We start from the raw sequence: 20,850 nt of genomic DNA on the forward strand, positions 1-20,850 counted from the left end.
CCAGGAAGGGGAGCTGCTCGCCCACGGACATTTCTTTGTACCAGCAGAGGGTGTGCCCAGGGGTCCAGGAGGCCTTGGGCGAAGTTCTGTCAGATGTTGCAGAGCTCTGAGCAGCAGGCACTGCTCAGGGAAGGTCAGGGAGCAGGTACGGGGAAGGTCTCCAGGACACCACTGCGGACCAAGGACTCAAGGTGCCTAGGTCTGAAGGTCTGGTGCTCCTGTTCAGAGTCCACACACGCTCTGAGTGTTACTACTTGCCAGGCTCTGGGCTGGCGTTTTTACACACCCTCTCACTGTGACTGAGCCAGGCCAGGTCTCCAACAGCTTTCTCTCAGGTCAGCAGCTGCTGAAAGCTGGCATCTTTACTCTGATACCACCGGGAAGATGATTTTTCTTGTGGGGCAAGGACTATGGGCAGGTTCTCTGCTTGAGGAGGGGTGTTTGTAGTCTAGTTCCCACTCTCCAAACCCGATTCCAGGGTGGGGTAGGCGTATTTCCCTTAGATTTGTTTCTAATTTCTGGGGGAAGAAAATGGAATCATTAGAAATTTTTCTAGAGGTTCAGAGCTCTGGGTTGTATCAGTTCAAGGTCATTCAGTATGTACCCAGTGGGCAATGACGGGAAGATAGGAGCCTTGTTCTGCTATTTACCAACCAAGTGACACCATGCAAGTCGCTTAACAACTCTGGGCTCACTTTCCTCATCTTTAAAATCTAACTTTTGATGATTCTAGTCACTAATTCCAGTTATGATAGGCACCAAGTAAGCAATAACCATTGTAATGGTAGCACTATTACTGAGCATTTACTATATGCTAAGTATTTCACATAAATGATCTTATTTTATCAACCCAACAACCTATTGTTATCTTGATGTTTTCTGATGGGGAACTAAAGCTTAAAGAGGTGACATCGCTCAACATAATGCTTCCAGCAAGTGCAGGGCTGGGATAGCTAAATTTCTGTCTTCAGTGGGGATGAAGCTGATTTCCATGCTTTCCTTGGTGATTTACATAGAAACCCAGGGGCATTTTCTCGTGTTGGAACACAAATATGTAAGCCCTTCCATCTTCCAGGCAGCTAATCAGGGGCTTCTCTTGAACTCATCACTCTTACCCCTGAGGGAATACCCTCGTTTCCTGTGTGGTCTTACCTTGGCAGAGGCATGATGTCATCAAAGTCTCTAACAAGCCACCTACCAGGGGAAAGGGTGAGGGTGGAAGCAGAGTCCTTCCTTCACCCAGTTCTTAAGACTAAACCTGTTGCTCCTGCATTGCATTAGGCTGTGGCAGGAGGTGGGAGTAGCCATTCCTGGTTTATTACTGAGTAAAAATGAAGATCAATCTTTCTCCCTAGCCCTGAATTTCCCCCAGAATTAATGTCCCTAGAGATCTAGGATAGGCTATTCAAAGCAGTTGACTTGTCTGGAGCAGAGCAGAAATAGACTGCACCCCTCCCTCCTAGCCAAGGCAGCAGAGCGTGACACCCAGGAGCAGGTTACCAGGAGCATTTAGGTGTTAGGCCTTGGCACGGCTGGGTGAGCTTATGAGGAAAGTGGACTGAGGAAATCCAGTGAGTCCCATGGCAAAGGCAGCCATCCCCAGGGCTCCTCGATGCCCCGTACCTCTGCTGCTTCTACCACTTTCTAACTTCATCTGAGCAAAGGCCAAAATCAAGCAGGCTTTATATGTGGAGGCAAGCAGATAAGCTGAAAGGAAACCACATTGCCTCTCTTCAGTTCTCAAATAATCTCGGGCTTTGAAGACCTAAGTGCCCTTTTCATTCAGACAGGGACTGCTCAGTCTATGCATTAGAATCAAAGGGAATTATATATTTAGTCTGCATTTGTTTATTTGTAGTTTAAATCAAACTCTTATTACCCTGGTTCAACCCTGAAACTCTTATTACCCTGGCTCCCTCATCTTTACTGTGAGCCGGGCACACACTGGGACTGGCCCGATGGTCAGGCAAGGACCCTCTGCAGGACTGCCGCATATGCTGAAGCACACAGTCTGCGACTCTTCCCTCCAATTCCAGCTGCCAAAGCCTCCCGGGCCATGGTGTCGCCATGCTGCTCCTCAGGTACAAGAAGCACCTGCCTACCCAAGCAGCTGCTTGAGAGGGGGAGGGCCTTGGATGAGCTGGCAGGAGACAGGTGGGCCACGGCATCTCCTGGAGGAGCCTGAACCAAAGAATTTATCATTTGTACATTTGACCCTCTGCCCAGCCAGGCCAAGGACATTCACTTCAAGGCTCCTGAGGTGGCCCCTTATCCCAGGTTCATCAGAGCCAGTAAAAGAATAAAGCCAGGAATAGCAGAAAGAGTAAATAAAATGGAAAAATCAAGACCTTTTTCCTTGGTCCTGCTTACCCGCTAAGGACACCGAGAACCAAGTTAAGTACAAAAAATGACCCTATGATGATTAGTGTAACAAAATAGATCCAGGGCCAGTCCCTTCCTACGGCATCATTGACCTGGAAGAACGGAATGATAGTTAGTGAGGTGCACACAGCAGTCGAGCATGGCCCAGCACCCATCATTGGCTCCAGACACCGACCCATGCAGCGCCAGGACCCCGGTCCTCTAGGTGAAAATCAGAGGCCAAACAGCCTGCCCGCCAATGGGTCAGAATTTGGGGTTTTCCCCTGGTTTTCCTGGGCCTCTTAGGGTCCCATCCCTGAGGATCCTGGCGATGGACAGAGTGGAACCTGGGACCTTGCTCGGCTGCATTGTAAGGAGGACAAAGAAATGGTCAGCTTACCCGCTCAACACACCGAGAACCAGATTTAGAACGAAAAAGGATCCAAAGATGACCAGACTGACAAAATACACCCAGGGTAACTCATAGCCCATAGCGTCCTGCATCTGGAAAGATGAAGGAAAGTTAGGAAAGAGGGAAAGCAGAACTGAGTCAAAGCGAGGAGGCAGGTAGAGAGGCAGTGGAGAGAAACTGGAGGAGACGAATGGGGCTGCCCTTGGTGTCTGTCTATGTGGGTCATGGCCCATTGCTACTCCTGCATCACCTATACTCAGAATACTTATGGCCTTGACCTGAACTGTCAGGGACTTTTGCAGGCTCTGCCTTAAGAGAGATCTTGTCTGGTTCTCTCTGTTATTTTATTTTCTGGAACAAAAAACTTTCCCCAATGTTTTCTATCCACTTGTCTAAGAAGGTGGGTTGCCTCAAAAAAATAATTCCTTCAGCAAGGAATGATTTTAACTCACTTGGGTTTACGTGACATTAAATCTTCCACTGCATCCGAGCTTGGTGTTGGATGTGCCTCAGCTCTTACTGCTAGAGCCAGAGACCTGGAACCTTCCAGGATGTGGGGGAAGGAGACCTTCCTAATGGGGCCTGCCACCTGGACCTGAGCTGGGCCCGGCATTTAGAGCAGCAGTTCTCAACCTGTGGGTCGCGACCCCTTTGGCAGTTGAATGACCCTTTCACAGGGGTCGCCTAAGACCATCCTGCATATCAGATATTTACATTACAATTCATAACAGTAGCAACATTACAGTTATGAAGTAGCAACAAAAATAATTTTATGGTTGGGTCACAACATGAGGAACTGTATTTAAAGGGCCAGAAGGTTGAGAACCACTGGTTTAGAGAATTTAGAGAATTCAATGAGCCCATATTAATCACCCAGGTGATCCTAAAGCAGGCTGAAGTTCCCTGACCACTGCCAGGTGCCTGAAATGAGCTCCAGGTGTGCTGGGACAGTGCTGCCCTCAGGGGCCCTGAGTATGTATGCTGGACAAATATGTTCTTTGCTTGTTGTGAATAAAAAGATTGACAAGTGACCTACCTAATCTGACTGGTAAAAGTGTTACCTACCAATATATTCTTTGCAAATCTATTAATATTTATCTGGGGTTACCATACTTTGATTAGAGAAATCTATCAAATGTAATCATGGTGCAAAGTACAGAAATTATGTCAAGGGCGTGGGGGTCATTTGTTAAACTGGGTCAGGGAGGAAAAGAAGAATTCTCAACAATGTCACTGAACCATGCCAAATTTAACTCAACTGAATACGAGTTTATTGATCATCACACCTCCACACACCCTGCTGTTTTTTACATAGTGCTTATCACTTTCTAACTTATAATTTACGCATTTATTATGTGCTTGTCTTCCATGCTGGAATGTAAGCTCCGTGAAGACAGGCAGTTTGGGCCTGTTTTATTCACTGCTGTATCCCAAGAGGCTAGAACAATGGTCGGCAATCTCATTAGTCAACAGAGCCACATATCAACAGTACAACGATTGAAATTTCTTTTGAGAGCCAAATTTTTTAAACTTAAACTATATAGGTAGGTACATTGTTATTAATTTAATTAGGGTACTCCTAAGCTGGCCTTTGCTAAAAACGTCCACACTCATCTTGTATACTTGTTTCAGATAGACGAGTGTGGATGGGAGAGTTGTGAGGGGTCGACCTCAGGAATGTACCTCAAAACAATATACCTCCCCCATGCTGCGTATCCCGCAGCCCGCCTGCGCCGCATCTCCTGTCGCCCGACCGACCGACACCCCCCACTTCTTCTAACGCCACTTCTTCAAAATAGACTGGCCCAGGCCGAAAACCAACTTCTGTGCATGGGCCACGAAGTTTCAATTGCATTGTACGTGTGCGCCCGCATGTGGTATTTTGTGGAAGAGCCACACTCAAGGGGCCAAAGAATCGCATGTGCCTTGGGAACTGTGGTTTGCTGACCACTGGCCTAGAACAATGCCTTGCAGGCAGCAGGTGCTCAGTAAAGATTTGTTGAGTGAATGAATGAGCTTGATATGTGCCAGGCACTGTGCTGTCAGGAAGCCTGGGCTTGAAGGGGGAACAGATCAATAAAAGACAACCACAATGCAAGGTGGTGAATGCCGTTGTAGAGGTAAACATGCAGGGTTATTGGAATCCAAAAGGCAAGAGTGGCTTGTGAAGCATGAGAACAAGCAGAGCCAGGCTGGGCAAGGGAAGCAGGAGTAGGAGGGAGCATGGAGGGCATATCATCCTGTGGTGGAAGTGGGGCTTTCCTAGGAACTTGCGGTTGTTAAAAATAGAGCCTACAACTGGACAGCCATCCTAGTTCTGGGATGGAGGCTTTTCCCAGTGGCTGAACCATAAAATGTGCAACACAACAGCAACAGTGAGGAGGCAGGGCGAGAGGTCCCCATGAGTCAGAGCTGCCTCATCTCAGGGAGCCAGGAGCCTCCTTTAACCAGAAGGTGACTTTCTGCACCAAGGCTGATAGGAAACCAAGCCAGCAGAAAGAAGTCCAGTAACATCTTCACTGCCAGGAGGAAAACAAAACTGTGCTAGTTCAAGCAGTGGCGGGGTTGATGGAAGGAGATTAGGAAGGAGAAAAGCATGGGAGCCACAGTGAGCTGGTGGATGGCAATGATGGCAATGATGGTCATGTGATACCAGCATCTGTATGTCACATTTTATTATGGGCATGGTGACATCATCCTTCTATTATTCTTGGTAGCAGTCTTGGTAAGAGTCCCTATTTGTTCATTAAGTATGTACTGAGTGACTACCATGTGTAAGACATGTGTTCTGGGCTACAGTGAGAGCCACCGGGTTAGAAGCAGCCTGAGGTGGGAGGGGGCATCTGTGAGGAGGCGTCTATGGACCCCGATGCAAGGTCAGGTAAAGCCTTGAGTGTCCCACCTTTCCTCTCTCAGATTAAGTCCTGCCGATGAAGGTCAGAGAGATCCTTTCTTCGTCCTTAATTTGGTGCATCTTTTCTTTTTTGGGAGGGTGGGGAGGTCAGAGAAGGCTGAAGAGAACTGTGGACTCTCACCAGAGAAAAGGCGCATACACACAGCACACTGCGTACAATCTCACAGCTGTTCTGACCGTGTGACTGACCAACCAGCTTGTTCTGTGCTAACCCTAGGGCAGCATTTCCCTAAGTGGGGGTAGGGGGTCAAGGGCTCTGTTCTGAAGAAGTTCCCTTGCTCCTCCTGGATCCCAGGTCTCAGCTCCCTCAGAACAAGACCGCTGGGAACAGGCAGTTCCAGGAGGCAATGGCATGCTCACCAGTTCACCCTTATAGAGCTGCTTCTGGAGCCCGGGAGAAGGATGAGTGGGAGGCAGGGCTGGCTGGCTCCTTGAAATGAAATCTCTCCTGACTGCTTCCTCATACTCCCTAAATTTTGTGACAACTTAATGGACAGAAAATAGTCTTCCAGGCCCCACAGCTCTGATGAGTCAACAAACCCGTGAGCCTTGGAGATGTCCTTGGGCCCTTGTTTTTAGTTTGAATGTCTTGTCCTCTGTGCCATTAATAACCTCAAGTGAATGGAGCTACAGACCACATCACCCACAGGTATCGCACAGATGCACTCAGGACCCATAGATTCCCCACAGCCAGGGCCACATCCTCTCCCCATTGCCCTATGTTTCTGCTTTGGCTTCTTCCTCGGCTGTGGGAGAGTTCTTTCAGAGGTTCAGATGGAATAGTAGGTGAGGGGTAGGAGGACAAATGAGAGATTAGCGAGCTTCCAAGGTGGTCTTAGGAGCCCAGCAGCCCCTTAGTGGACAATGCTCAACAACCACAAGAGGGGTTCTCTGGTCGCCCGGCTCTGGCCAGAGAGAAGGGAGCTTCTTTGTTTTCCCTCTTACTTTCTCTTCTTTATTCTAGGCCACCTACTTTGGGGGCAGCCTGGGTAGAGCACTGACAATGCTGAGTGGCTCTGAAGTAGGGCAATGCTTGGGGATGAGATCGATGTCTTAAAATCAGCTCTAATGGAGCTATTTAGAAGAGAGAATAAATACAGTCACATTTTCAAAAAATGACCCAGATGGCTGACACCCTGATTTAGAGGTGAAAAAGGATAGGTCCTTTCTAACCATGAAAGCTAGTTGTTTCTTAGGCCTGCAGCACAGCAGTGTTCTGACTTTCCTAGGGAAGGCGTGTGGAGAGACCTCCCGATGCGCACTGTCCACAGCATTGTGCCTCCAGGGCCAAGAGTGACATGCAGCCCCGCCTTTGCTGAAACACACAGCTCACTGGCCCTAGAATCAGTGGACAAAGGCAATGCTGAATGAAAATACAGAAGACTTTCTGAAACCATTCAATCTAATTCCTTGACGGGAATCCAACCCTAAATCAATGTATATCCCGCCCCCTCCGCCCCCCCCCCCCCCCAAGAAAAAACAGCAGGAACACCTCTTGGCCACTACTCCCTCTAGGCCACTCTTGATATTAGCTGATTTCTCTGGGTTTTCAAGCATTGTCTTTCTTCTGTAAGGCTTGGCATAGGCACCATGAATCTGAAGAGATTGACTGTTACAGCTAATGCCAAAAGAGGCTGTTACTTGCCAACAAGGGCAGGAGGTGTAAACCAATAAAAGTCACAGCACTTTATACAGTGTCATTAGAGGACAGGGTTTGCTGCTGCCAAAAATGCCAGTGCCCTGAGCAAAGACTCGATAGATAAATCTGTGACTACTCGTGACCTTTGTCACCTTGCTTGCTGGGATATGGGGTGTCCACCCACGGTCACTGAGAGAGCAGCATAGCAGATAACAGGTCTCACCTGACTCCTTTTTGCCCCTACGCCTGCTCATTGTTCTGCACAGAAAACCTGTGCGAGCCTCGGAGTGCAGTAAAAAGCCTGGTTTGCATGTTAAAGACACCCATGGGCTCCTAACACAGAGAAGGCAAGCTCTCCATCTACAATCTCTTTTAAAAAATCCCTCAACTCAGATGGGATAGTACACTGACTTCCCTGGGAAGGTCAGGAGCCGTGGAGAGGACAGAAGACATGTGTAGTGGGCAGAAGACATGCTTGTTGTCCTGAGCAGCCACCGGGCCTGGGCCAAGTCTGATGCCTGTGACTAGACCCCATTTGATCCTTTAAACACTTGGTGATAGCACCTGGGCAGCAGAGTTATTTCTTGGGTCTGTTGAGAGAAGCTGAAACCCAGTTCTCTTCAATCTCCTGAACTATTACAAAGTTTGTTCTCCCAGGCAGAGGAGCCCTCTTGCTCCTCATTCAGGCTCAAGGCCAGCAAAATCCCACCTGTTCCTGGTCCCGATCCCCTTGCAATGCTCTCCCTGCCCTCTGTGTTGCTCCATATTTTTGGACACATTTCTTTGTGTGGCCCCTGTCTCTCGAATTAGATCCTAAACTCCTTGAGAGCAGGCCTTCTTCTCCCCACCAACCCCACCCAGGCCCCACTCAGGCCTTACTGAATAATAAGGACTCACCGAACACCAGTGAAATGAATAAAATGAAACCCACTAAGTAAATAAATAATAACTTTGAGATATGCTAATTCTCTTTCTTGATATGTTTATGAACCAACAGTTTACAGCTTAGATAACAGATTCTCTGTTTAAAGCTGGGTAAGTGGGTAACACTCTGAGACAGATTCCGAATTAAAGACCACAGAGTCCTAAGTAGGACCTACCACCTTCTCTACTCTGGTACCTGTTAGAACTGAGAATGTTGTTTATGGGTCACTGGAGGATTTTTTTCTCAACTCTTGACTTAGAATGACTACTAGGTCATCAAGAGCATCCAGCTCCACCTTTCAGCTTTCCTGATGCCTTCCGAGACTCGTTTCTATACTTAGTGAAAAGAGGTGGCCTTTTGAAGAAACCATGGAGGAGGGGAGAGAAACAGAGTAAAACCTGAGTTACAAACTGCCTGAATGCAAAGGCCTTTGTCATAAACAAGGGGTGTTTCAGCAGCACTGAGACCAGAGATGAGATATCAGTAGGAATATCTTCCCAGCATGTGCAGACATGTACTGGAATGACAAGACAGAGTGCAGTGTCAACAACTGACTCGTGAAAAGTCAAAACGTGCTATTTGTTCCCGAGGTCTCCTGCTGAACCCAAACTAATCCAGACCCTACAGAAGACACTCTTTGTGATCCTAAAATATTTCCTTTACACGATTTCTCACTAAGTATTCTTTCTAATCTTATTTTAAAGCTCAATTGCTAATATTTTTAGATCAGTGGAAGCACTGATCATGGAGAAACCAGTGGATGGGGCAATGGGTGGTGGGGAGATGGTGACCCCAATGGTGGCAGGGTGGGGAGGACCAGGAGTCTGGAAAACATAGACCAGAGTGCGTTCTACTGTGCCAGGCTAGGGACATTAGGTTAAAAAAACCAAACACACCTGGAAGTAGAATCAGAAATCAATGGCCATACCATACAACCCTAAATTCCTCCCTGCCGCACTTTTTATGTGATCACCATCCTCTCCCCTCCCACCCAAGATCATAAGAGGTGTGAACATTCTGGGAGGAAACGGAGAGGCTTTGGCTTAAGAAGCCATTGCCCAAGGAAACCACACCCTTAAACACACACATGAGTTTTGTCTTAGCTTCCAAATCCCCATACCCAGCCATCTACAAACCTCTAGAATGGGGCACTAGGTACAGGAAATGTTTTAAGCTAATTGTTCAGCTAGTTGGGACCTTGACCTAGTGTTTGGCCAAAGTTTAATAGCTGAGGAAATATTCAAGTTTGATCTTACTTTGAGTGCACTAACTCTTCAAAATCACAACAACAAGATAAAATAATGAATGTCAGAGAAAAGGAGAAATAGACTCAGTATCTTCCATAGCAGAAGGCAGGTGCCTACTGTATGCTACTGGTGACCTTCTAACTCCCTTCTATCCAAGGTGGTATCTAGTGATTGAATCATTGACTTCTTTAGTGCTGCAATGATCTAGTCTCTCCCTGCTGTTTGGTGGTTCAGAAGGAATCCAGCCCTGGGGTCTCCATTCACTGCCATACTTAAAAATCTGGGTTTCTCCCTCCCATGTCCTCTAGACTTGTCCCTTGGATTTTAAGAGAAATGCATTCTTCTGAGTAGAAGACCCTACTTCCCCAATTACTATGGAAACTATCTACCTACAATGGTTCAAATTTGGGGCACCAAAAAAGCACCATTCAAATTCAATAGTTTAGACTTCTAGGGGTTTTCAAACTCCAGCTTGAGTATCAGAATCACAAGGGGAGCTTTCAAAATGCAGATACTTGGGTCTAACTTGGAGCTTCTAATCCAATGGCTTGAGGGAAGTCTTGGCATCTTCATTTTAGAAAGCTCCATGTTATACTAAAGCACATTGAGATTTGAGAGTCTGTGGGTTTAGAGATACAGCCTAGAGGCAAAGAGGAGGAATGCTCAAGGGGAAGGAAGAAAGAGGGAAAAATAGGAAGAAGGAAGGAAGAAAGAAATGGCCATAGGAAGGTCAAAGCAATCAGAGAAATTATCTGAAAGCCAGGAGCTTTGGGCTGGGAGGTGCCTCCATCATGAATACCCAAGTACGAGGCTCTGTTTCAGCTTTAGGTGTGTGTGTGTGTGTGTGTGTGTGTGTGTGTGTGTGTGAATGTGTGTGTGACCCCCCCACACAGTCACACACACACACAAACACACATAACACGGCAATTTCAAAAAGGTGCTGGGAAAATCAGAGAGGCATGTCCCATGAGCCTGGGGTTGTTTCTTCACCTCTGACACTTTTTCCATTTCCAGCCTGAGCTCTATCACACACACCCCAGGGGAGAAAGCACAACCCAGCTGCTGAAAATTGGTAGTTGCATTTGTGTGCTTGTTCTCATTCCCTACTCCGCTGTCATCATGATAGTATTTCTTTGGGTCACATCTGGCTGGTGGGGTATCAGTGAGTTGTGGTTGGGGAGAGGGGGGATGTAATGAAGGAAGATCACAAAAACACATCAGGGCCATTAGCAAAGTAAATTATACCTATTCCCCTCAACCCCACACTCACCCACCACTACCCTGCCCTCAAGTTGCTGCCATCAAAGGTGTTTCCATAGCAACTTAAGGCATGGATTTGAAGCTCCACCTGATGAGTCTCCAAGGCACCGTTCCATACACCGTTCCAAACTGCCCATCTGAAAAAGGATGCTTCTGTCCTTAGGACCACTTGGGAATTTGATCAACTTTGCTAAGTGAAATAAATTTGTCTAAGTATAATAAGTTCAATCCCTCTCTTTGTACAAATCATTTAAAATCAGTTTTTATTCAGTATGGGCCTTAGAAAATATTTTCAAAGTTTCATTTTAGTTTGAGGAAGGGTTGATTTGGCCTTCATCTTCTTTTGAAAGTATGACAACACAGCAACTTTCCCAGCAGGGGTTCTGGTTGTGTAGCCATCATTCAGTTGAAATTTAGTGTTTCCCTAGACTGAGCTTTTCAGTCTGAACTGGATGTTTTTTAGTCTGAATTCTCAGTCTATAGGGGCACCCCTGGCATGCAAGGAATGCTCAGGAAATGTTTGCTAGGTACAAGGTGCTCAGGCAAGTTTCAAGTGGTCATTTGCAGAGAGGTGCAATTTCATAGCAACACTGGGTTTCAGCATGTCCACTACAACATAAAAACTGGGAAATGGGGTTTTGAATCAATAGAACATGATGCTTATAAAAAATTTAGAGGATACAATACCCTATATCACATCTCCATGTTGCTACAAACTTTTCTGATTCAGAAAGAAGTTAGCACCCCTCATGGCATTGGTTCCTGCCTGTCTGGCAGCTCTGCTTGATGGGGAGGCATCACCCCTCTTCCATGCTTTAGCGTGCAGACACTGTTCCTTAAGCATGCTCTCACATGGTTTTCAGGATGGCCAAAAACATATGACTGTTTGCAAAATGCTAGGTGAGATGGTATTTTCAAGAATGGAACAAGCATTTTCATTCAAATGTTGGAGAACAACACTGGATTCTGGTGAATCATTTCCTGCTAAAATAGGAGATACTATAAAGAATTATGTTTCCTGGATTTTTATAAATAATGGATTTAACTCTGCCAAATGGAGACCGCTCAAACATGATGTGTGTGTTTGCCTGTGGGATAGGCTGCACCAAAATCCCTTCAGTGGCTCAAAGGTGGCAAAGTACTGTTGGCTGATGGACATGAAAAGGGGCAAAAGATTTTTAAAGATTTGCTGTCAAATGGCTGACACTTAAGAAGTATAGTTTCTAAATATGCATCATGTAAGCACCAGCATGTTTTGTTAACACTAAGAAAGCCAGCAATGTATTTGTCTGGACTATTCTCATATGATAGGTAAGATTACTCTGAGAAATAAGAATATAATAGCATGCTGTAACGCTACACCATTCAATAAAAATGGCTTCTGCCTGACCGATGTGGCTCAGTGAGTGAGCATTGACCAAATCGCGGTTTGATTCCTTGTTAGGGCACATGGAAGGGTTGTGGGCTCAATCCCCAGTGTAGGGTGTGCAGGAGGCCACCAATCAATGATTCTCTCTCATCACTGATGTTTCTCTCCCTTTCTCTCTGAAATCAATAAAAATATATATTTTTAAAAATGGCTTCTTTTTAGAAGACCAGGCTTAATGTTTCTCTTTAATTATAAATGATCTGTCTAAAAATTATAAATGATGTATCTTTTGGGGACAGAGGCAAGACAATAGTAAGAAGAGAAAAACCCAATAGTGGGAGAGGAGTGAATGGGATCCTGTGTTGTGCCTGCCATGTTTCTTACTAGAAAAGCGTAGCACACACTGAAAGGTGGCATTTCTCTGAGGCTGGTGGCAAAGAGAGACCACAGGGAGTGTGAGTGTTTGCTTTATCTCTCAGGAAAGGCCTGAAAGAAATCAAACACATTCATCAGCCTCTCCATCAAAGTCATGGGAGGTAAACAAGGGAGATGTCGAGGGAAGGGAGCCTTAAAGCTTTCCGGACTCCCTGCCGCTGCCCATCGCAAGCTACGTACCCAGTACAGCACGTCTGTCCAGCCTTCCATGGTGATGCACTGGAACACCGTGAGCATGGCGAAGGCGAAGTTGTCGAAGTTGGTGATGCCGTGCCTGGGCCCATCCCACCCAGGCTTGCACACAGTGCCATTCTGACACTGCCGTCCATGGCCTGTCTCCAGAGCACAAGGGGAGGGATCATCTTCTGCTGGAACATCTCAAATGGCCGGGGGGGAACACATAAAGGGCGGAGATGCACAGAGGGGAGGGGGATACACAATGGGGGGAGATGCACAGAGGGGGAGATGCACAGAGGGGGGATGCACAGAGGGGGGATGCACAGAGGGGGGGATGCACAGAGGGGGGATGCACAGAGGGGGGATGCACAGAGGGGGGGATGCACAGAGGGGGGATGCACAGAGGGGGGGATGCATAGTGTGGAGGGAGATTCACAGAGCGGGGGATGCATAGAGTGGAGGGAGATTCACAGAGCGGGGGATGTACAGAGGAGAGAGGGATGGATGGAGAGGGGGGAGATGCACAGAGGGGGGAGTAGCACAGATGTGGGAGATGCACAGAGGGGGGAGTAGCACAGAGGGGGTGATGTACAGAGGAGAGAGGGATGGACAGAGAGGGGGGAGATGCACAGAGGGAGGGGATGCACAGAGCGGGGAGATGCACAGAGTGGAGGGGGATGCACGGGGGGGACACACAGAGGAGAAAGGGATGAACAGAGAGGGGGGAGGTGCACAGAGGGGAGGGGATGCACAGAGGAGGCACACAGAGGGGAAGGGGATGCACAAGGTGGGGACACATAGAGGGAGGGGAGATGGGCAGAAGGGAGGGAGAGATGGGCAGAGAAAAAAAATCGGCAAGTCAGAGAGGAAAGTTACAAGATAAGATTGATGGGATAGGCAAAACCACCACACAATGGTAATGGAAAAAAAAGTTTTCATTCATCCCCTGTATATGAATTAAAACAACATAAGGAACTAGGTATTCATTTAGGCTGTTGGTTTAGAACAGTGATAGCGAACCTTTTGAGCTCGGCGCGTCAGCATTTTGAAAAACCCTAACTTAACTCTGGTGCCGTGTCACATATAGAAATTTTTTGATATTTGCAACCATAGTAAAACAAAGACTTACATTTTTGATATTTATTTTATATATTTAAATGCCACTTAACAAAGAAAAATCAACCAAAAAATGAGTTCGCGTGTCACCTCTGACACGCGTGTCATAGGTTCGCCATCACTAGTTTAGAACGTTAGTACTTTCAACCAATTGTTTTAAAATGTCATTTTAGCCCAGTAATCGATTTCAAAGACAGTAGGGACATGGCACATTCTGTTGTAGCACATCAGCATCATAGTCAAATAGTCAATCAAAAAATAATGATGATGGAACCACTCTGAGTGGAAGGTTTCCTGGAAAATGAAGGAAGTCCATGTATTCTTATTTTTGGGGTATTTCCATCGAAATAGCAGAGTTTCAAGTGAAAGCGTGTTGACTGGAAGACTATTCCACATAATTAGCCAACAGATCCCATCCCATCGCACTTTGAGACTATGGGAGAGTCCATAAGGTGTTACATGAAGCATCAGCAGGGATGCAAGTCACTCTGTGGTGCAGGCCTTATCTAGGCGAAGGATAAAGTAAACCCTGACTGCAGGGAGAGGACCGCCTGCAGCCGTCTTTATTATAACCTGAGAGCACCACTGTGGCCTGCGTTTTACGCAGGTCAAGTAGAACCTTGCACCACTGCCCTTGCTCACCAGCATTCCTACCTTTCAGAAGAAAAGAATCATTTTCTGACCTCTACTCAAGATAGAGGGGCAGAGGGTGACAGGGAGAATACTCAGTAGGTGTGGACAGGGCTTTTTCAGAAAACAGTTTAACATCTGTGGCTACAGACAGTGCTCGGGCTAATTCCACATGCTGGGAACAGCTGCTAAAAACCAATAAATTAAGACGAGGTTTATATTTTTGGTGCAGAGATCATTAGTAGTTTGAAATAAGACTTGATTTATTTAAGAATTTTTATTGTAGTAAAAGAATAGAAAAATGCTGAGAAAGGCTTGGCCCCAGCTGAGGAAGGTAATTGTGTGAACTCTAGGACATTGTCTCATGCTTGTAGAAAGTAACAGCAATAAGCAGGGTAGACTTAACAACCAACTGATTGCTTCTGACAACAGGAACGATATGGTCCCAGAGAGTGAATTTACTTGCAGTTTTTCATTTAGAGATTTCCATATGTATCAAAACAATCACAGTGTCTAGTACTTCAGTACTGAAGATGGCTGGTTGGTTGTTTCTTGGTTTGTGGCTTCAAATTAGAAATTTCACTCCCAAAAGGAAGACAGGAAGAGAATAGTAATCCATAACTAAGACAATTCTTAAAAGAAGGAGTTGAGCAGCATGGCTGGAAATAAATGCTGGATTGTGTCTTCTTGGCTTTTTTTTTCTTTTCTCTCTCTCGTTTTAGTTACTTTATTGAAATATAATTTACATTTCTTCCAATCCATGAATGTAAATGCACAGCTCAATTATTTTTAGTAAATTTACATAGTTGTGCAGCCATCACCACAATTCATTTTAAAACACTTCCATCCTTCTCCAAAATTCCTGTGTGCCTGTTTGCAGTCAGTCCTTGCTCCTGCCCTACCAACCTGGTCTGCACTCCATGTCTATAGCTTGCCTCTCTAGAAATTGCACATACATGTTCATTTCACTGTCTGTTTATCCACTAGCTCCGTGGTCAGCAAACTATGGCTCGAGAGCCACATGCGGCTCTTTGGCCCCTTGAGTGTGGCTCTTCCTACGCCTTAGGAGTACCATAATTAAGTTAATAACAATGTAGCTACCTATATAGTTTAAGTTTAAAAAATTTGGTTCTCAAAAGAAATTTCAATCATTGTACTGTTGATATTTTGCTCTGTTGACTAATGAGTTTGCCGACCACTGCTAGCTGATGGGCATTTGGATTGTTTCCAGGTTTGGGCTATTGTGAATAGTGCTACTTCTGGCTTATTCTTGGCCTGGTGCTTTAGGCTGTACATGGGTGTCTGTGATATGACCCAGGTGAAGAGGTCTGCATCACTGGTCCCTGAGCTGTCTCAGAAAATCATTTCCCACTCCTGACGCTGGCTCCCAAGGCGCTCTGTTCATACAGCTGAAATCCAATCAATTTTTTGTGACTTCAAATTTCGAAATCTTTGGAGATTTGAATGTGAGCTTAAACAAAGGGAGGCTATGAAAGGAGGGGAACTGAAAAGTGAATACCAAACCTGGAAAGTTAAAGAAAAAGTGGATTAAAAGTATGTAAAAGAATGAGAGTTGAGAGACTGAATAGATCATAAACCCAGCTGTGTCCTTGCCCTTGCTAGCGATGGCTCCCTAGAACATGTTCAGTCTCTGTTATGAAAGGGCTGGAATAATATGAGAGATGGGATGGAAAGAGAAGGGAAAATAGAGGGAAATTTTGCATCTCCTTTTCCCGTTTTGCTTTTTAGTGCAATTAAGATAGTATTAATCTTTTTACTGTGGTTGCCAATCTGACAGCTTTTCCTGTATTCTCAACCCCTGAAATAAGCAGAAATAAGGAAAGTGAGTTCTGAGTGTCCTCAAGAAAGAAAAACACAGTTTGGGCTTTTACAAATGTATGTTGAAAAGAAATAGCATGAAGGGGAAATGATCTCATTACTAAAAGAGAAAGGGTTGAGATTCAGAAAGATCATCTAAAAGCTCAAGGGCCACTCTACTATTTCGATTTAAGTCTGTCTTGAACAACAGAAAAAAAAGAAAGATATGAGAACAATTAAGAAGCAGTGATGATCTGGTAAAAATAGATATCTATAAAAAGCAGTAAAGGGAGCACTTCAAAAATGTGAACACACAAATCAGCAGGTCCTGTGACATGCTCTGGAGGGTGAGGGGAAATGAGATCTAATGGGAAAATGTGTTGGTTTTCCTGGGGGGGAGGGGGAGGTCATGAAGTCCTGGTGAGGTGGGGTGGGCATGAGGGAGGAGGAAAAAACAAAGCAATGTGGGTGAAGCGTGGTAAAGTCATTCTGGAAAGTCCAAATTAAGTTCGAAGTAAACTAATGGAGGCCAGATTATGAGAGATTTAAAAAATGCGGTCAATACCAACAGGAGCATGAGACCCTGGGACAGTGCCAGTTAGGGGTCCCAAGGAGAAATACCAGAGACAAAACCAATTACTTTTTTAGGCCCCAATTTTAAGGAGTGAATAGAATGAAAATGATTTCATTTCTAGGTTTTAGTCAACCCATTCTTTGCCAGTCTCTGGGGTAATTATTGTGTTTGGGAGAGCCATTCAGAGTGACCTGGCTCAGAGCACCATCAAACAGATGGGATGCCAGAAACAAAAGGAGCCAGCATATGCTGGTGCACCTGCGGAGGGGCCTGGGGGGCGCCTGCCAGGTGCCTTAGGGACTGGAGGAACATTGTCTCTCTTGAGGCCACCTCTCCTGGGAACTGGCGGGGGCAACCTAGAGGCAGAATAATGGTTTGCCTGGCCGGCTCCAGGGCTTCTTTATATATTTTCTAGGAAACATGGCTCAAAATCGAATGTATTCTAAAATTTACAAGCACATAAAATTCAGTCTGAAAAAGAAACTCAAAATGTAAAAAGAAGAATTGGATGTAAATCCCATTAACAATTCTTTTTTCTTTTTTAAAGATATGTTTTTATTGATTTCAGAGAAAGGAAGGTAGAGGGACAGAGACAGAAACATCAATGATGAAAGAGAATCATTGATTGGCTGCCTCCCGCAACCCCACCCCTCCACCTGGGATTGAGCCCAATCCAGGCATATGCCTTGACTGGGAATGGAACTGTGACCCCCTAGTTCATCGGTCGATGCTAAACCACTGAGCCACACTGACCGGACCCATTAAATATTTTAACAAGGGCTCACAAACACTTCTGTATAATCTAAGTTTGCAGAAAACATGGTAATTCAATCCAAAGACTGGACTTTAAAAAACACCCATTCCAAAGGTGGTATGAAACTCTCCAAAACACATGAGATTGGTTTCAAAGACTGCAGGGTTGGTTTTCTACTCTGGCTGCATCAAGTATGTCCAGATTCCTGTACATGTTCCCTCCTCATCAGGGTTCGTCACTATGGGTGAGAGAGGCCCTTAGGACAGCTGTGTCATGTTCTGTTGGGAGAGATGGATGAGTGGGTCCCAGGGTTGTCATCAGACAGCAGGATCAGGAAGAGGAGGTGTGTGAGCTCCGACTGTAGTACTGGGAGGAAAGGCTCCTGCAGCCACATGTCCCCTGTCCTCTCCCCAGCAGGAAGACTGGCTCCACATGGAAAGCAAGGTCACCTTCCGATGGAGCTCGCATGGCTCCCCTCTCAGAAGCGCTTCTTTGGTGTCTGTCCTCTGACAAACTGGCTCCCAGGGCTGATGGTCATTTTCGTGATGGGAGCTACCTTCCCTTGTGAACTTGGGGGTGAAGGTAAAACCCACCACATAAATAATCTGATGCATCCCTGGTAGGAAGTAGGCAATGTCTTGGGTACTTTTCCTGGTCCTGATTACTATTGAGGATGGACAATAATATGGCCCTAAATTGGCCACTGCAATTGGTGAGGACAGTTCAGGTCTTTATCTTAAAAGCAAGGAGGCCGCTAAAACTTTGAGCAGGCCTGAGGGCCTATTTCACCAGACTGTCCAGCTGCATGGGGCAGAGTATCCCATCCTGTCTCTCCCTGGTCTATCACGCCCACCATTTCCTGCCATTTGGGGCTACTGCAGGCCTCAACAAAGCCCAGTGACTTCCAACCAATATTCACGGTTGCTTGTTAGCACAGGCCCTTCCAGGACCCTGCCACCAGTAGAAAACACACTTTCCCAGCAGGATGATAGGAGCCATGTGCAGTGTTGGGAACAGTGCCCTGTAGCTCAGCGGTGCACAGGGCAGGACTGCCATCTTTGGCTTTTTGGCAGGATTTCACCATTTCACTCTTTCCCATTTGATATGTGGTTAGTGAGAGGCACACCAGCATCCACTGCTGAATTGATGGGGATCTTTGAGACTCAACATCCCAGTGACTGCCTGAGAAGTTTGGGCCAAACAGGTCATTGATCACTTTAATACTAGTACAAGTGCATAAACTTTAGACATACTACAGTAGCTCTTAAGTAGGACTCATAATGAGCTCTAACAAAGCCACAGAATTAATATAAATTTACTGGCCTGGGGCTAGCTACAGATTAAACTGAACATAAGGAAGGATTTGAATTCAAGGGGAAAATATTATTCATTGCATTATTTGGTATTTCTTTAGGCAAGGCTGAAACCTCAGAATTTTAGCTAAAGGCAAGCCTGTTCGTTCCAATACTAAAAGGCTTCTGTGTTATTTAACATGACAGTTTATTTTATACAATTATGGTCCCAGTAATTTGGAAATTCTCTCTAGAGTGAAAAAATGGTCTCCTATTAAACACTCTCCATCAAAAAAGTAAAAACCATTGTGTGAGACTGTGCTTATGGGTTTATAGCTTTTTGTTTGTTTGGGGACTGTGGCCATATGGCAGCAACCTTGCAAATACCCAATATAGTCAATCAAATCAGATCATCCAGAATCTGCAACCCATTTCGGTTTCTGAATATGAATAATCCATTTTACTCCCTGTTGTAGGTCAACCCCCAAAGCAAGAGGGGTCACACGGGATTAATTCTAGGCTGATAGAAATGAGGGGCAGTAGATTGAGAGACGTGCACAATGCTTTAATGCTTCAGACATGTTCCCCTTTCCTTATCAAGATGCCAAAAACTAAGATGAATGATATTGTTATGAAAAAATAACAAATCATGAAAGTTTTAACACTACTAACCCCTTGGGGGTATTTTTCAACAAGTTCTTATGTTGAACTACTTTATATGTCTGTTAAAAAGCCTTGTCAATTTCTGTTTGAATCTTCTTTTTAATGTCAAGTTGAGATTTTAGTACCTTAAGACAGTAGTTGTAGCATACTCCTCAGGCCGAAACTCTAGATCTACTCAAGGAAGTGCTTAATGAGCCAGCATTGCTTGTTAAATAGATTGATTTATGGAAGGAACACAAAAGCGAAGTTCTCAAAAAGGAAAGGACTACGAAGTCATGAGGTAGAGCGAAACCTTCCCCTGGAGGAAAAGAGGTTTCACCACTGGCCAACCTCCTCCCAGCGTGAGACAGGGCCGGGGTTCTGCCTAGGAATGGAGAAGCAGAGGAGCCAGGATCAGCCCGAACACTCAACCTGCTGGTGACAGGCAACGCCACCTTCCTGAAAGGACTTTTGATGGCCAGCAACACTGAAGAACCGACATAGCATAGATCTACGTCCTTAGGTTAATTCTGATTCTTAAATTAGAATATTCAAGGTTGGCTAAGAGATGTTTCTCAAATCGCACAGCTCATTTAAACAGTGTTGAGCAGCGCTGCACAAAGCTTGCATTTAGCTATTTGTAACCAAGATCTATTTTAGTAAAAACAAAAATTATCAAGAGAAAAAGACAACCAATCTCTGCCTCTCCCTTAACCATGGTTTGGAAATGAGCCCTGGAATGGAGGCCTTCCCGGGCACTGCTGGTCAGGTGGAGGCCATGTCCCTGGCTGAATGAAAAGTAGTGACAACACAGTAAAGCTTCTTGACAGCTGGCCAGTCAGCATCTTCCCTTACCTGCTATGCCCTCCTGGTTGTAGCAGGTCTTATGCATTTTCCCCATGAAGAGTTCCAGGCCAATGATAGCATAGATAATGATGACAAACAGCACTAGCAGGGCGATGTGCAGCAGGGGAACCATGGCCTTGATGATGGAATTCAGAACCACCTGGAGACCTACAATGACAAATCATAGTCAGTGACAATAGTGAGAACACCAGCTTCCATTATTGAATTATGTGCTATCTTGGATGCCATACTGACATGATCTCATGCCATCTTCTTAGCATACTCCTTGCACCATGAGCCCCCTTTTTTAGATGAAGAAACTGAGTGACAGAGGAATGACACCCGGGCTGGCCTGACTCCAAATCTCTCTGGAGCTAAATCCAAATGAAAGGACTAGCAGGGCTATCTATCCAAGGGGAAGAACATGTTGTTTTACCTA

At 45.6% G+C, this 20,850-nt stretch overlaps 1 protein-coding gene across 1 annotated transcript in view; it reads right to left on the bottom strand.

The window, feature by feature from the left end:
• CACNA1C (calcium voltage-gated channel subunit alpha1 C) overlaps window positions 1-20,850 on the bottom strand; it is a 224,941-nt gene that overhangs the window by 169,050 nt on the left and 35,041 nt on the right. Inside the window, exons 3-5 of the mRNA XM_081083633.1 lie at window positions 20,421-20,579; window positions 12,743-12,939; window positions 2,371-2,474 (exon numbers count right to left, since the gene is read on the bottom strand). Of these exons, the coding sequence (XP_080939759.1) occupies window positions 2,371-2,474; window positions 12,743-12,939; window positions 20,421-20,544 (425 nt within the window). The 5' untranslated portion in view covers window positions 20,545-20,579. The remainder of the gene's footprint in view (window positions 1-2,370; window positions 2,475-12,742; window positions 12,940-20,420; window positions 20,580-20,850) is intronic.

The sequence above is a fragment of the Myotis nattereri genome, assembly GCF_964212035.1.
Source record: "Myotis nattereri genome assembly, chromosome: 2".
NCBI classification, from domain to species: domain Eukaryota; kingdom Metazoa; phylum Chordata; class Mammalia; order Chiroptera; family Vespertilionidae; genus Myotis; species Myotis nattereri.